Source organism: Megascapheus bottae, chromosome 30 (assembly GCF_031878675.1).
Source record: "Megascapheus bottae isolate mThoBot1 chromosome 30, mThoBot2.hap1, whole genome shotgun sequence".
Classification (NCBI taxonomy): Eukaryota; Metazoa; Chordata; class Mammalia; order Rodentia; family Geomyidae; genus Megascapheus; species Megascapheus bottae.
Window position 1 is genome coordinate 13,539,796 of NC_143538.1, and position 17,321 is coordinate 13,557,116.

Here is a 17,321-nt window from a genome sequence, read left to right on the forward strand (position 1 = left end):
GTGAGAGCCACCAGTGCCTAGCTTGCACAGCTTTTTGCCTCTAATTTGGACATATTTGAGCTGAATAAGTTCCTGGACCTCTTCCTTCTGTTGTCTGTGCAGCAAGAATGTAGGAGTATCACCTTTGAGTACTGTTTTGACAAGTGGAACATTGCCGTTCTTAACTGCAGACTTGAATCCACACAGGCAGGAAGGATGTTGCAGGCTTCCCTGAACATTGAGCTGGAGCTCAGAGAGCTCACAGGACAGAAGCTTGCCAAGCTGGCCTTCATTCTGTGTGGTTTGGGAATATACCTTGGCCTGCTATATTTGTCCTTTCTCTGTTCCTTGGACCAGGAGCAGCTGTCGGCAGCGTGACCTCCCCTCACCACCTCCACCCCTGACTCTCCACTGCTTATGAGAAATGTGGACACATAGTTCTGGATTTCATCAGAGGGGAGCCTTGTAAGGGTGGAGGTGCACACCAGAACTCGGGAGGCCGAGTCAGAACTACAGGCAATTACAGGCGGGAGTGGTCTCTGCTCAGGGCCACTGTGAATGCCTGTGCCAACCAGGACATGGTTTCTGCCCACAGCCAGCCCCTGAAGAGACCTCCAAGCCAAGCCTGGTACTTGAGTTGGCCCTGGTGGATTTGGATCAGTGGAGTCCAGGTGATGGCGTGAGGATTTTCTTGCCCTGAGCTTTTTCTGCTGCTTTAAAGCCAGCTTGCTAAAACGATCTGCCTCGTTTTCTTTATCCTTTGTGAAAAACTTTTTTTGGAATTTCAATTCCACATAATTTATTCTTTGAGTAACATCTTCAAACTTCATTTCTGGAATAGCCAAGTATTCTACCTTTGAATTACATATACCTATATATTCTTTTTTTTTTTGCCAGTTCGGGATTTGAACTTAGGGCCTGGGCACTGTCCCTGAGCTGCTTTTTCTCAAGCCTAGCACTCTACCACTTGAGCCACAGCACCACTTTTGGCTTTTTCTGTGGATGTGGTAGTGAGAAATCGAACCCAGGGCTTCATGCATGCTAGGCAAGCACTCTACCACTAGACCATACTCCCAGCTGACCTGGTGGGTTTTTTTTTTTTTTTTTTTTGCGAGTCCTGGGCTTGAGCTCGGGGGCCTGAACACTGTCCTTGGACTTTCTCAAGGCCAGAGTTATACCATTTCTGGCTTTTTTTCTATTTGATACCGAGGAATTGAACCGGGGTCTTTGTGCATGCTAGGCAAGCACTCTACTATTAGGCCAAACTTGCAGCTCCTGGGTGGTAGTTTTACGGATGAGTTAATTTGTGATAATTCAACAAGCTTAAGTACTCTTAAGACTATTATTTGATGCAAGTATGTTTACCTTCAGTACAAGTTTCTGTGAACCCTTCAGTATATATTATACTTGAGCTAGATTTTTTATGTTTGAGTGTCTTTAGATCCTTTCCATTCTTAGGGACTCATTCTCAGACCTCCTTTTGCTCCTCCAAAACTTCCTTGGTGAGCTTTCCCCACACACTGGGTCCACTTCACCTGTTGACGCATTCTTAGCGCCACAGCTCGGATTCTGTGTGTGTGTGTGTGTGCGCGCGTGCATGCATGTGTGCATTGGCCTGCCTCAGTCTGCAGAGGCCCCTGTGTGTCTGGGTGAAGGCAGACGAAGTATGCATTGAGGTTTTTCTCTTCCCCTTCCCAGCTGGGCTTGGCAGGAGCCATGCGTTTGAAGCTCCGTGAAGTCTGGAACATTTTAAAGATGACAGTGATTTAGGGGTGGAGGGCTGGTTCAGGTGGTAGAGTGCCAGCCAGTGAACAAACCATCAGGTATCCAGTCTGAGTTCTGGTTTTGCAACAACAACAAAAAGATAAAAGTAACTTTACTAGCCCTAAAGTGTGCGCCTTCTACCCAGGAAGTTTCTACATGAGAACTTCATCTGCTCTGGTCCTCATGATAGCCCTAAGCGCAAACCTATTTTAGGCCTGAGAAATATGTCCTGGAAGTCAGCCCCAGAGTTCCCATTTCCTTTTTCTTTCCTTAGTATTGACGTCTTGGCTGTCCTACGCCTCCCCTCCCTTGAAGTATCATAAATATCCTCTCTGGGTTTTTTCACTGAATTTGTTTTCTCTTTGAACCAGATGTAGCCAAATGGCACATTCCCATTTACTGTTCTAACAGAATTTAGCCCAAAGCAATGTTCCAGCTAACCTAGTAGGAAGAGTTTGAGACAAGACATTTACGTTTAGAGTTCATGTATCGGTGGCTCTTCCTTCTCGTATAATGTGGTCAGGAGGCCAGTCTAGAACCAGACAGCCCTGTAGACTAAATCGCAGCCCTGCCATTCCCTACTTTTAGACTTCTGGCAAGTCACCTAGCCCCAGTCTCTTTTCTGTGAAAGAGGAGTAGTTACCAAGGTCTTATTCACGTGTACCTTGTTCTATTCAATGCCTAAAAGATTATGAACAATCAGTAGTTCCCCCAGATAGAAGATTGTTAAGAAGAATGGCACCTATTAGAATCTAAAAGTCTCTTAAGGACTTAAAAAAATAACGTATGTTTTTGATGACTTAAAATAGTTATGTCATACTTAGTTACTTTGAGAATGAAGAAAGAAGTGTAACATCACTGCATTGCTTCCTTCCTTTAATGCTGCCTTCCCCCCCCCCCCCGCCCCCACATTTGTTTTGGAAACTGAAGGAGAGAAAGAATTCTGGAGGATCTTCCCACCCTAATGAACATTTCCTGAAGGATGGTCCTCTTCAGAGCTGAGAAGGTTCTCTGAAGCTTTAACTCAGTTTTCCTCCCTCTAACCGTGTTTGATCACTGTGTCTGCAGGCTAACAGGAAATGTCCCACACTTGCTAATGAGGAAAGGGAAAACAGAGAAATGGTATTTGAAGGTAGGTAAGTGGTATTTGCATGTAAACTTACAGGGCAGGGCCTTAGCAGCTTTGGTCCTGAAAGGCTAGTGGATAAATTGCAGAGTCAAAGGGTTTTGTTTTGTTTTTGGTCATGGGGCTTGAACTCTGGGCCTGGGCACTGTCCCTGAGCTCTTCAACTCAAAGCTACTGCCCTACCCAGAGCCACAGTACCACTTCCAGTTTTATAGTGATTAACTGGAGATAAGAGTCTCAAGGTCTTTTGTGCCTGGGCTGGCTTTGAACCTTGATCCTCAGATCTCAGCCTCCTGAGTAGCTAGGATTACAGGTGTGAGTCATCACACCTGGCTGAGGCAAAGGGTTTTAAGAAGTGATGGAAGCTGGGCTGGAGTGTGGCCTAGTGGTAGAGTGCTTGCCTAGCATGCACAAAGACCCAGGTTCAATTCCTCAGTACCACATACATAGAAAAAAACACAAGTGCTGCTGAGGCTCAAGTGGTAGAGCTCTAGCCTTGAGAAAGTTCAAGGACAGTGCTTAGGCCCTGAACTCAAGCCCAGGGACTGGCAAAAAATAAAGTAAAATAAAATAAAAATAAGTTTCAGAAAAGACTAAAAATGTTTGTGTAGTCAGAAATGTCAGAGAATAACTCAGCTTTAGATTTACAACACACTTATATAACCATGGTTTGGTCGGCATTTCAAAACAGAGGGCACAGAAGTGTAGGGCAGGCCAGCCAGAGGATTGGGCCTCGTTCACTCCGCTCTGGGTGTGGCAGTGATATTGGAGGGGGGCACACTTGAGATGGATTTTGGAGGTAGAAGCTAGAGTGATACGCAGTTCAGTCAGGTTGCCAGACTATGCTCTCACACAAAGGAGCACCCCGATTTCTTCATCCAAGATGTCTTGCTCTTTTTGAGGTTGATTTATATTCTGGCTTAAACTTTTTGTGCCTCAAATGGTAGAGTGTTAGCCTTGAGCAAAAGAAGCTCAAGGACAGTGCTCAGACCCTGAGTTCAAGCCCCAGGACTAGCAAAAGAAAAATAAAAACAAGAAAACCTGAATCCTCCATTTAAATTTGGAGTCCGATCCAGCTTGAGTTCACAATTCCAGTGAGGCTGGATTGATTGAAAGAGGGCTTGAACAAGCCGCACCTGTAGGAAGTGGACTACACCAGGCTACCGCAGACAGGAAAAAGACACACTGCACACAGCCACTGGGCAGGAAAGCCACACACTGTGCTCACCCGCTGCTGCCTGGAGCCCTTGGCTGAAGAGTGAGCAGTCCAAGTGTACCTTCTTGTAATGCCAGACAGTCCTGTCCACCGAAGCTCGGCCCTGCCTCTCCTCCCAGATTACCTGGTCCTAGGGGAACCTGGCCTTAAACATAGGACACCAAACTCAGCCGGACAGATCTGTCTAGGGCATAGTCAAACATGATATAAGAAAAATGATGACAGAAAGCATGAAAAAAAAAACCCACTTTTTTTTTTTAAATAGAGAATTGAGTAGCTAGTACTCAAGAAATGTTTCTAGCTATCAAGAAAAATCCTTAGACAAAAACAGAAACTGAAAATCACATGTGTTCAAAAGCAATCTCCACAGGATACTGAGGATGGCAGAGGCCAGGGCAGCATCTGCCATGGCCACAGGAGAGGTTGAGGCGGGTCGTGGGGTGGCACCTGTCAGTCGGCTATGAAAAGCCAGACCCCAAGTCCTCTCCTGTGTCTCCCTGGCAGAGCTAGCTACTCACCCCATCATGGGAGAGGCCTAGAGACCCTCAGGCACCCAGCACAGCACGTGCGGTGGGCGGGGATGGGGGCACTCACCTTCTGCTCACTGCTCACAGCAGAGGAGCCTGTCTTCCTCCCCTTGAACTTTGCTTCTGAAGAAATAAAAAGCTAAAACTAAGAAATGAATGAAGCTAAAGAAGAAATGGGAAAACATTTATTTGAATGATTATGCTGGAGATCTTGATGAAGGTCTTTTCTCAACTCTGACTGGGACCAGGGAAAATTGTGGTTTTGAAAGCTCTTGTTGTGTGTATAAACAGGCCATTTTCCTGTTTGGTCTGGTCCTGTGTGCCTGTGCCTGTGCGTGTGTGTGTGTGTGTGTGTGTGTGTGTGTGTGTGTGTGCGCGCGTGCGCACATGGGAAGGAATTCTGGCTTACATGATGTCTACTGGTCAATGCCATCATGATTATTGGAAGTTAAATTCACCACCACCAAAACGTGGGCTTAGTGGGTGCCTGCTTAGGAACTGGGTTTGTGGAAGTGGGTTGAAGCTACTTTCCTGAAAGCTTCAGCTCAGACCTGTGTTTCCTGTGTTAGTTCTCCCCCTCACAGTAGGCCAGTGCTCTTGGCAAAGCTGGGGTGGGTTTATGTGCACACACACACACAATATATGCATCTGTGGACACGTACTGGGCCTGGAGACTGACTGGAGTCCCCCCCCAGGACGCCAGTCTGCCAGGTAAGGGGACCCCACCTGTAGAGGACAGGGCTTACATTTTGGTAGAGAATGAAGGAGTGTTGCAACTATCTGTGTGGAGTTTTAGTGAGAGGAAAGAGTGGAGAATCCAGGAGCAGACCTTACCATCTGTCAGGCTCCACGAACGACACATCTACTTGTAACTGGTCTAGAACTTTCCTGGCTCTTTCCTGTCCTTCCTGCTAGCCAGCAAAGGAAAAGCATGGAAAAGGAACAGCCCCTCCCTTCTCCCCATGGGGCAGGCAGCTGGGCCTGTGGTGGGGCCAGTCTGGTCAGGTTTTAAGGGGACCCTTTTATTTTTTTATTTTTATTTTTTATTTATTTATTTATTTTTTGCCAGTTTTGGGCTTGAGCTCAGGGCCTGAGCACTGTCCTTGGACTTTCTCAAGGCTAGAGCTCTTCCACTTGAGCCTCAGACCACTTCTGGCTTTTTTCTATGTATGTGGTACCAAGGAATCGAACCCGGGTCTTCATGCATGCTAGGCAAGCACTTTAACCACTAGGCCAAACTCCCGGCCCCTAAGGGGACCCTTTTAAAACATCAGCATACACCAGCTGTACAGGGATGATCTCATTGTGATATTTCCACACTCAAGTGAACTCTGTGAAAGTGTAACATATAGCAACCTAAATGCATATTTTAGGAATTTTCCTCAGAGGAGGAAGGGAGCATTATAGGACCTGTCTTGTCATTGCCCGCCCGCCCTCCCTCATGGATATTCTGTAGATTCCTTTTACCTGCTAGAACCTGATGTAAAGGAAGTCATCACTGCGCTGCTGCAGCAGGCTGTGTGTGACGGGAGGCTTGCTCTGGGTGCAGTAGTGTCCCCCCTGCAGTTCATTTCCAGCAGAATCTCAGCTGTGACTGTATATGGAAAAGGGCCTTGGCAGATGTCAGTGAAGATGAGGTCATATTGGGTTAGGGTGGCCCCCGATCAGATGTCTGGGATAGGAGGCAGAGCCTGGGGAGGGAGCTACAATCTAGGAAAACCAAGGGCTTCTGGCAGCTGCCAGATGCCAGGAGAGAGACACAGGAGACGGGCTCAGTACTTCTCCCAGAACTCCTATAAGGATCTGCCCCTGCCCATAACCTGACTTTGTATTTCAGGTCTTCTGCATCGTGAGGGTAACTTCGTCTTGTTTTGAGCCATGCAGTTTGAAGTAATTCATATAGCAGACCTAGGAAACAGATACAACAAAACTCTAGGAATGTGTTGTATTACAAAAAGTGAGTAGAAACCAGGCATGGTGCACCTCTTGATTCTAGCATCCAAGGCAGAGGAGAGAATCGAGCTTAAGGCCAGCCTGTGTCAGGAAGCCGGGCTGGGTTGGTATCTCGGGAATGTTTGTCCATTCTGTGCAAGGCCTGGCTTTGGTTCTCAGCAGCTGTACTCTGGTGTCCCTCCCTTATTCCCTTTCTTTTCCCTCCCTCTCTTTCTCTCCTTCCTTCTTCCCCCTGCCCCCCACCCCCAGGAGAGGAACTAGTTGCCTGGTGAGCAGATTTGAGGAGAGAAGATGGCTGGGAATGTGTTTTGGGTTTGCTTCCTCAGCCCAGCCCTAGTGAGCACTTGGCTAACTGGAGCTGGGCCCTCCCAGGGAGGACGGTATCCGCCAGACCAGACCTTCTCAGACTTGCCTCATGCCCTGCTTGCCCCCTGCCCAGCTCCCTTGCCCTTGAAATGCGTTGACGTGGGTAGAGGGTGCTAGGAGGGCTTCTGGTTTGTTTCTGTCAGCCAGCTGGCTTTGTCAGACTGCTTCTAACCTAAATAAATCGACACAGCCTTATGGAAACGCCTGCCATGTCCTCCTGCTAAGTAAGCCCTGGAGCTCACTTCCTGACTGCGTTAGCCGTCCATTGATAGAAAAATAAACTGAGAGAAAGCAGCCACCTGCAGAGGTGGTCTGAGAGTAATTACAACTTCATGACGTAGTCTCCTCTCCAGTAATTCTTTAGTGGGAATGTCTCTTCCATGATTAAATCAGCACGATGCAATTCAAATCACGTTTTAACTTGATGTGTAAAGTTATTTTAACACTGTTCTGCAAAATCAAGCGGTCATATAACATTTTCATATGAAAATGTTGCCTTCCTTGAGCCCAAGGGCTTCTTTCCTGGATTGTATGTGATTGCTTTCCAGAACCAGCCATGTACTAAAAACCAGACCTGGGCCAGGAGTTTGGCCTAGGGATAGAGTGCTTGCCTCACATGCACGAAGACCCAGGTTCAATTCCTCAGTACCACATACATAGAAAAGCCAGAAGTGGTGCTGTGGCTCAAGTGGCAGAGCACTAGCCTTGAGGAAAGCCCAAGGACAGTGGTCAGGCCTTGAGCTCAAGCTCAGGACTGGCAAAAAAAAAAAAAAAGATTCCAGGCATTTTCCACAGTATTAGCAGAAAATATGGTTGAAGTAGCCATTGATATGCCTGGAATGACTATAAAAATCTAATCAAATGGAACTTTGAATATTTGGTTACGTTGAGGAAATACCCCACTGAAATAAAATTGAAGATTGAATCATTTCCTTGGAGACATCTGAGATGAAATAGAAAATCCACTAAGTTGTGAAGATTTCATAGTGAAATTAGAAAAAGAATGGAATGATTTGCCATGGAAGGCCAGCAGGAAGTCTAGCCAATCCTGATTGTACTCTGACTAGGATGTCTGTCTGTCTTCTCCTTAGAAACGCTTTTTTATCAAGGCAGAAGGAGATATTAGGGACCTCGTTTATGCAGTAATTACTTGGTCCATTAAACAGTTATCAAGCACTGCACTTAAAATATTATTGAGTAGGGCTGGGAGTTTGGCCTAGTGGCAGAGTGCCTGACATGCACAAAGACCCGGGTTCGATTCCTCAGTACCACATACATAGAAAAAAAAAAAGCCAGAAGTGTGCTATGGCTCAAGTGGTAGAGCCTCAGTGCCCAGGCCCTGAGCTCAATTATTGAGTAGCTGGGAGCAGAGGCTCACGCCCATAATCCTAGCTACTCAGGAGGCTGAGATCTGAGGATCAAGGTTCAAAGCCAGCTGGCACTAAAGACTATGAAGCTCTTATCTCCAATTAATCACTAGAAAATGGAAGGTGGGGCTGTGGCTCAGGGGCAGGGCAGTAGCCTTGAGCTGAAGAACTCAGGGACAGTACCCAGGCCCAGAGTTCAAGATCTCTCACACACACACACACACAACTTTTAGTTTGATGTGAGTCTCCAATTTGCTGAGCCCCAGAACTCAGGAAGTTCTGTCGGTGCCAGTGAGCTCTGATGTTTCTCCTGTTCCTTCCTGTAGCAGGGTTCAGGGTTGCAGGGCCGAGGCTGAAGGCACTGATCGCGTTGAGTTGTTAGGAGCACTGCACGTGCAATCACTTGCTTTATGAATGTGGATTGAAGGCAGATACTTAGTAGTTAGAGCTCCACTGTGCTGCCGAGCAACCAGCTCAGGGCAGTGCTCACCAGACAGGCAGAGGTCAGAGTGGTGGAGGAGGAGTTGGGAGAGGAAGCTAGCAGGCACTGTGCTGTTGTTTTAAGTTGCAGGCTTTCATTCCTGACTCTCCAAGGACTTGATCCTGGGACACATTGTCAGACTGCCCACGCTTTCAGCTGGAGCAGTGTGGGGTGAAGCATGACATTCTGAGGCTTGTGTGCTTTGGAGTGCTCATCACGCATTACCCTCACCAGCCAGCCACACAGTATCTGTGGAGGTCAGGGAATGTGACAAAGGAAGACAATCCACTCATCTCGCTCTTCAGACTGGAAGAATGCCTAAGAGCAAGAGGGCAAAATAAGCAGATATCCCAGTCTTGTGCTCGCTGTTTATCAGTAATTTTGTACCACCTATAGAAATTCTCCATTCCCTGAATTGCTGGCACTTGGGAGATTTGGGGGCATGAATTCCTCTCTACCACCACATAGATGTCTTCTCACTGTTAATCCTTACTGAAGTAAAGAGGAAATGATATCAGCAGATGTGCTGAGCTTTTATTCCCATTGAATACACCATTCATTTAGACAAAAGATCATTTCTCAATTCAAATCTCAATATTCTAATTTAAGGCTTAAGTCAGTTGTGTCATAATCTCTATGGAAACAAAGCTTTCCACTGTGTTGTAGTTGCATAAGTAACTCATTTCCCCTCATGGACACACAAATAGTAGACACAAGTTCCTTTTTCTTGAGTGTACTTAAAATAGGAGATATTTTAGCCAGTGATAATTTGTTTTATAAAAACTAAGTCATCCATTAAAATTGTCTGCTTATATGAATTCTTATAAAATTGACAAACTTAAAAATTATCAATAAGGCACATCATGGTGGCCCACGTCTGTAATCCTAGCGGTCAGGAGGCTGAGATCTGAGGATCAAGATTCAAAGCCAGCCCCGGCACAAAAGGACCTATTACTCTTCAATTAACCTCCAGAAAATAGGAAGTGGGGCCTGGCTCAAAGGTAGGGTGGTAGCCTTGAGCTGCAGAGCTCAGGGACATCCCCACACTAAACTCGTTCAGGCCCCATGACCCACTATCTCTCCCTCTCTATATATATATCAATAAGTTCCTTTTCCTTAGTAGATTAGCATCAGTTCTTAGTATACTAGCAACTCCTGACTCAAGGTTCTCTCCAGTGGGGTTGTTGAGTGTTTTCTTACTGATATTTAGACATTTTTTTTTTTTTCCAGTCCTGGACTTGAGCTCAGGGCCTGAGCACTGTCCTTGGACTTTCTCAAGGCTAGAGCTCTACCACTTGAGCCTCAGCACCACTTCCGGCTTTTTTCTATGTATGTGGTACTGAGGAATCGAACCCGGGTCTTCATGCATGCTAGGCAAGCACTTTAACCACTAGGCCAAACTCCCGGCCCCTAGACATTCTTTATATATTGTGAGTATGAGTTCTTTGATGATGATTTGCAGATAACATCTCCAAAGTCTGGAACTTACTGTTTACTGATCTATGAATAAAAATTCTTAATTTTAAATTTTAACTTATCAGCCTTTTGCTTTTTTTGCATGTGGTTTAGAAATGTTTGACATAGTGAACATAAAAGTAAATAGGATTGCATCACATTAAAAGAAAATCAGAGCTGGCGCAGTGGCTCACGCCTGTAATCCTACCTACTCTGGAGGCTGAGATCTGAGGATCAAAGCCAGCCCAAGCTCTAAAGAACATGAGACTTTATTGTTGTTGTTTTGTTTCTTTTTTGTGGGTCGTGGGGCTTGAACTCAGCCTGGGCTCTTCAGCTCAAGTCTACTGCCTTACCCCTGGGCCTGGCGTTGTCCCTGAGCTCTTCAGCTCAAGGCTACCATCTTACCCTGAGCCAAGCCTCACTTCCCTGTTTTCAAGAAGGTTAATTGGAGATAAGAGTAATAGGTCCTTTTGTGCCTGGGTTGGCTTTGATCTGATCCTCAGATCTCAGCCTCCTGAGTAGTTAGGATTATAGGCTTGAGCCATCATGAGCCGCCATGCCTGGCAAGAACGTGAGACTCTTATCTCCAATTAACTACTAGAAAAGAGAAGTGGGGCTGTGCCTCCAAGGGTAGGAGTAGGGCGGTAGCCTTGAGCTGAAGAGCTCAGGGACAGTGCCCAGGCCCAGGGTTCAAGCCCCATAACTGACAAAGTAAAGAAAAAAAAACAGTTGAAGAGACATCTTGAAGACTAGGAGAAAATACTAGCAAATCACACATTGGATAAGGATGATGTCCAAAATACAAGGAACTCCAGCTACACAATAGCAAAGAAATGATCTCAGATTAGCCCACTCGTGGCTCCTGCCTATAATCCTAGCCACCCTGGAGGCTGAGGTATAAGATCCAGGTGAGGGAAGTCCTTAAGACTCTTAACTCTGTTAACCACCAAAAAGCTGCAAGTGGAGTTCAGCTTAAGGGATAGAGCACCAGCCTGGGGAAAGAAGAAAGGGATAGCAGGCTCAGCTGAGTTCAAGCTCCAGTACTGGCATGGAAAAATCCATGACTTGAAATGTTTAGCGATTTCATTCTGATTTTCAGACACAGGGAGGGTGAACGGACACAGGAACCGGAGGGCGGGGCTGTTGACCTTTTGAAGGCCCTGCTGCTCACCAGCGTGGTGTACTTATCTGGTTATGCTGACACCCTGCCCTGACAGGTCCTAAGAACCAGGGATTCCCGGCCGATTCTGAATGCCATCTAAGTTAAGTCAAGCGCTCAGTGGTGAAATGGGCACAGGGAAGCACCAGCATCTAAAAATGCTGACATTACACAGTGTGCAGTACTCAGTCTTAAATCTTAAAAAGTGGAGGTACAGTGTCTTTGATTTTTCAGAATGAATCCAGTGCTGGAGTTTCTCCTAAGTAGAGGTCCTGGAGTTACAGCCTGTCATGAAGTGATCTCAGAGCCTTGGTGCGCACCGTGTCCTCAGTGCTCTGAGCTATGCACACTTGATCTGTCCCTAGCCGTGATCAACACTCGACTCTGGTTTCCACTATGGTTTCCTTAGCTTTGGGGTAGGGTTGGAGGTATAAATATTGAATTCAGAGCCTTCTGCATGCTGGGCAAGCTTGTTTTCTTTTTACAAGTAGTTTTCACAAACTTAAATGATTTTATAGCCTAGTATATTTATTTAATTCTTGTTTCATCATTAAAAAATAGATTGTTTTCTTGAGGTAGGGTCTTGCTGCATTGCCTAGGCTGACCTCCAATTCAAGGTCTTCTTGCCTCAACCTCCTAAGTGCTGGAATTATGGGTGTGTGCCGCTATATCCAACTCGATTAAGAGATTTTAGATGGTGAATTTTCCCTATAATTTAACAAAAGCATTCTTTTTTTTTTTTAAGTGTTGAATTTTTATTTATTTATTTTTTTGCCAGTCCTGGGCTTGAGCTCAGGGCCTGAACACTGGCCTTGGACTTTCTCAAGGCTAGAGCTCTACCACTTGAGCCTCAGCACCACTTCCGGCTTTTTTCTATGTATGTGGTACCGAGGAATCGAACCCAGGTCTTCATGCATGCTAGGCAAGCACTTTAACCACTAGGCCAAACTCCCGGCCCCAACAAAAGCATTCTTTATTGCACAGTATTTTACTTTTATTGCTTCTCAAGTAATCTGTCAGTAGTTTGCTCTTCCCTCTGATTTGGCAATTGGGTGAACTAATATCATGTGTAAGGCTCCTTTGGCTGTTTGACATGTTTGCTCAGGTAACGTCTGAATGAAGATGGATGTAGACACACAGAAACCAGTGTTTGGTCTCTTCTAGGAGGCTCTTCATAATGTAATTTAACTTGATCTCTATAACAAAGAGGAACTGGGCTGAGAAGGCTGGGGTGTCACTTAAACTCACCCAGGTAGTAAAAGGCTCAGATCAGAAATGTTTATCCTTGCTGGGCACCAGTAACTCACACCTGTAATGCCAGCTACTCAGGAGGCTGAGATCTGAGGATCGCGGTTTAGAGCCAGGCAGGAAAGTCCATCAGACTCTTCTCTCCAGTTAATCATAGCAAAAGCCCAAGTGGTGCCGGGGCTCAAGTGTAGAGGGCTAACCTTGGGCAAAAGGGGCTTAGGAACATTGCCCAGGTTCAGAGTCCAAGACCCAGGACTGGCTTACAGGAGGCCAGAAACATGCCTGTATTTCTCTGCCTGTTTCTTCCCCCTAGAATAGCTACTCCGCTGCCTGCTAAGTAGAGAAACACATAAGAATCACACCTTCTCCTTTTGTTTTTAAGCAAATCTCTTTCTTACAGGGAACAATAGCTGATGTACAGTTTGGCCCCATGAGAATTCATCAAGATCAACTTCAGGTATGGGTGACTGCCTGTTCATTTTCCTCTGTAGGGACTAGGTAACTGAGCTGGGGCAGTGTCAAACTTTCTCACAGTGCTGTAGACAGAGAATGGCCTCCTAGATGTTTAATAATAAAGACTGCCTGCAACCTACAGTAAGTTGGTGGTAATAAAGATGTGTGTGTGCGCGTGTGCTTAGAGCACAGCAAAGGCAGCAAAACATTAACAGTTGTTGAAGTTAAAGGAAGAGTAGGCATTTTCACCACTCTCGGCTTCACTGTAGTTTTGAAACTTTCTCAACTGAGAAGTAGTGCTAAGCAAGCTGGGTACTCGTAGCTTGGGCCTATAATTCTGGCTGCTCAGGAGTCCAAGATCTGAGAATTGCAGTGCACAGCCAGCCTGGGCATTAAAGTCCGTGAGACTCATTTCCAATGAGTCACCAGAAAACCGGAAGTGGTGCAGTGGCTCAAAGTGGTAGAGCACTAGCCTGGAGCTGAATGGCTCAAGGACAGTGCCCAGGACCAGAGTTCAAGCCCCATGACTGACATCCCCCCCCCACACACACACAAAGGAAGAAATAAAAGCAGTCTTTTGTGTCTATTAGAAAATGGCTGCCTCCTGACTATGCTCACGGTCGCATTCTGCAAGTGTGGGTAGGCCGACTGGTTCCTTGCACCTGTGGCATCTGAGTAGTTGGGCAAACCTAGTGTGCAAGCCATGGGAAGTGGTTTCTGAGAATGTGGTAGTGGGTGGGCACCATTTCTCAGGCTGCCTCATCCCCACCAGCCCGCCACTGGGTGCGGAGGGTGGCTCTGAAGGGTGGGCAGAGATGGGTCAGGGTTTCTGTCAGCTGCCTGGGGCCAAGAGAACAGACCCAGGCCTCACCTGGTCAGGGCCAGAGCCAGGCCGCTATTGTCCTACCCATGCTACAGGTGCTTCCCCTTGGACCTGGACTGTTCTGCCACACTCAACTGGCAGGCTTTGAATTTAGGCAGCATTTTAGCTGAGCACTATAGTAAATGCCTGTAATCCCAGCCCCTTGGTCCCTTACAGCAGATGCCATAAGATCTGGAGTTTAAAACCAGACTGTGTTACATAAGACCCTGTCTCAGTAGTGGAACATTTGCCTTGTTTGTTACCTCAGATCTCAACCTCCTGAGTGGCTAGGTCTGCTGACCTGGAATTTTGTGACTACTTAGTATGTGTGTGAGGGTACACTCTTACCACTTGAACTCAGGTCCTCACATTCTCAGTTTTTTCTGTTTACAGCTGTGATTTTCCCACTGGAGCCACACCTTCACTTTCTGCTTCTTGCTGGTTAATTGAGGATAACCAATAACTGATTTATTTGCCTAGGTTTACTTTAAACTAAGATCCTCAAACCCCATCCTCCTGAGTGTGGGGATTACAGACAGCTTTTTTAGTTTAGTTTTGTTTTTGTTTTTGTTTTTGTTTTTTTGCCAGTCCTGGGCTTGAGCTCAGGGCCTGAGCACTGTCCTTGGACTTTCTCAAGGCTAGAGCTCTACCACTTGAGCCTCAGCACCACTTCTGGCTTTTTTCTATGTATGTGGTACCGAGGAATCGAACCCGGGTCTTCATGCATGCTAGGCAAGCACTTTAACCACTAGGCCAAACTCCCGGCCCTAGTTTTTTTTTTTAATCTTCCCTTTTATATTTGAAGTGACGTTGAATCAAAAATTTTATTTTATTTAAAGGTTGATGTGTTCCAATACTTTTTCTGAATATTAGTATTAACCACCGGAGACATACTCAGTTAACTTTGTAAATATTTGTGAGTTTTGATGAGAAGTGCTTTCTGAAGTCAGCAGGTGGAGAACGCCACTGATGGGGCTGGGTGGTAAGATGGACAGGTTAGGCACAGGAGCAGATTTCATGTGACATCTCTGTCCCATCTTAAAAACACTTGGCTATTTTCTGTGGCTTATTAAGACGTCACTGTTTGACAATATCTTGCTTAAAAGTGTTGCCACTTGTGGATCTAGGTACTTTTAGTGTTTACCAAAGAAGACAGCCAGTGTAACGGGTTCCGAAAGGCTTGTGAAAAGGCGGGGTTCAAGTGTATGATCGCCAAGGAGCCGAGGGCTGCCCTGGACTGCTTCCTGGACAAGCTGCATGACATCGTCATCATCGACCACAGAATTCCCCGGCAGATGAACGCGGAGGCCCTGTGCAGGTGAGCCCGCAAACACGTGAAGCTCCCTTTTCTCCCTGCGTGCTAAAGCTTTGTCATTTCTGGGCCAAAGTCCCAGCCCTGTATATTTATTTTTAATATGCATTTTTATTGAAGCAGTGTGTGGATACAAAGCCTCTTGATCACATTTTCCCCTTCCTTCCCAACCCCAATTTTCTTAATTTTGCAGGCTATGCATTGAAATGTATGACTGTATTCTCACTTTGTTTTCCTCACTTTATTTAAAAAATTATAATTATAAAAGTGAAATACAGAGGAGTTATAGTTACATGAGTCAGGTAAATAGTATATTCACTTTTGGGGGGGCCAGTCCTGGGGCACTGTCCTTGGACTTCTTTGTGCTTAAGGCTAGTGCTCTACTATTTGAACCACAGGGCGCCCCTTCCAGCTTTTTCGGATAATTTATTGGAGATAAGAATCACAGATTTGGGGATGGAAGTTTGGCCTAGTGGTAGGGTGCTTGCCTAGCATTCACGAAGACCCAGGTTCAATTTCTTAGTACCACATACATACAAAAAGCCAGAAGTGGTGCTGTGGCTCAAGTAGTAGTGCACTAGCCTTGAGAAAGCCCAAGGAGAGTGTTTTGGATAATGTTATCCTTTCCCTTTCTTCCTCTACTTTATTCTTTTTTTTTTTTTTGCCAGTCGTGGGCTTGAGCTCAGGGCCTGAGCACTGTCCTTGGATTTTCTCCAGTTCAGAACTCTACCACTTGCCTCAGCACCATTTCTGGCTTTTTTCTATGTATGTGATGCTGAGGAATCGAACCTGGGTCTTCGTGCATGCTACTCTACCACTAGGCCAAACTCCCGGCCCCCACTTTATTCTTTAATAATTATTTTTAAGCTGGGTGCCAGTGGCTCACATCTCCTAGCTACTCAGGAGGCTCAGATCTGAGGATCACAGTTCGAGCAGCCCAGGGAAAACTCCATGAGATTTGCCTTATGCAAAAGAAGCTCAGGAACAGAGTTCAAGCCTCAGGACTGGCCCTCCAAAAGACTTTTTTTTTTTTTTTTTTTTTTTTTTTTTTACCAGTCCTGGGCTTGAACTCAGGGCCAGAGCACTGTCCTTGGATCTTTCTCAAGGCTAGAGCTCTACCACTTGAGCCTCAGCACCACTTCTGGCCTTTTCTAAGTATGTGGTACCAAGGAATTGAACCCTGGTCTTTGTGCATGCTAGGCAAGCACTCTACCAGTAGGCCAAACTCCAGGCCGCCAAAAGATTATTTTTATATTTACTTGTGTGTTTCTTAAAGGTCTATCAAGGCATCAAAGTTCTCAGAAAACACGGTCATTGTTGGTGTAGTTCGCAGGTAAACTTATTTTTTGTTGACATTCGGGTGCCATTGTCATGCCTGCTCTGCTTGACAGATGGCTGAGGGAGGGCCAGGCCCTTTGGAAGGAGAAGCCCCTTGAAGGAACTTTGCAAAAGCCTGGCTTCTCCTTTGCATTCTTTCCTGTCCTCCAGTTAGCATCAGGGGAAGGGTGTTCTCCCAGCCAGGCATCCCGACTGTGGCCTACCCACGCAGAGCGCCAGCCCCTCGGGTGCCCTGTGCCTGCTGTGGATGTCTAACTCCAAATGTCAGGATTAGAAATACATGGGGTAAATAGGGTTTCTACCATAAGCTCGAAGATGGGAGAGTGCGAGGGAGAGATTGTGTAGAAGTTTACGTGACGGGGTGGTGGCGGGCACGTGGCACGTTCACCTCTCAGCTGCGTTCTCTTGAAGGGTGGACAGAGACCTGTCTGTGATGTCCTTCATCTCTGCCGGCTTCACGAGGGTAGGTGAGGAGCCGCTCCTCGGCCAGGGCCGTGCGGCCTGGTGGCCTGGTGGCCTGCGGTGGGACTTGACTCTTAATTAGTGCATCTAACCCGTAACTTCTCACTTCCTTAGTCTCTCAGATACCTTGCTGAAGTCATAATAAATCCCTGGAAATCCATGCTCATGAACTGAGAGGACCTCAGGGTCGGGCCATGTGTTTTATGCCAGTACTTTTACCTCCCCTCCTGCTCGGCAATAATGATTACAAAGT

The 17,321-nt window shown here is 46.3% G+C and overlaps 1 protein-coding gene across 5 annotated transcripts in view; it reads left to right on the forward strand.

Moving 5' to 3' along the window:
- Positions 1–17,321, forward strand: part of Pde8a (phosphodiesterase 8A) — a 32,495-nt gene that overhangs the window by 3,203 nt on the left and 11,971 nt on the right. For 2 of the 5 annotated variants that reach the window (XM_090321404.1, XM_090321403.1), the window contains exons 2-5: positions 13,042–13,098; positions 15,084–15,274; positions 16,545–16,601; positions 17,018–17,069. In XM_090321404.1, coding sequence (XP_090177530.1) covers positions 13,042–13,098; positions 15,084–15,274; positions 16,545–16,601; positions 17,018–17,069 — 357 coding nt within the window. Of the gene's footprint in view, positions 1–2,811; positions 2,876–6,550; positions 6,570–13,041; positions 13,099–15,083; positions 15,275–16,544; positions 16,602–17,017; positions 17,070–17,165; positions 17,320–17,321 lie in introns of those variants that run through there. The other 3 variants (XM_090321406.1, XM_090321407.1, XM_090321408.1) reach the window with 3 other exon arrangements.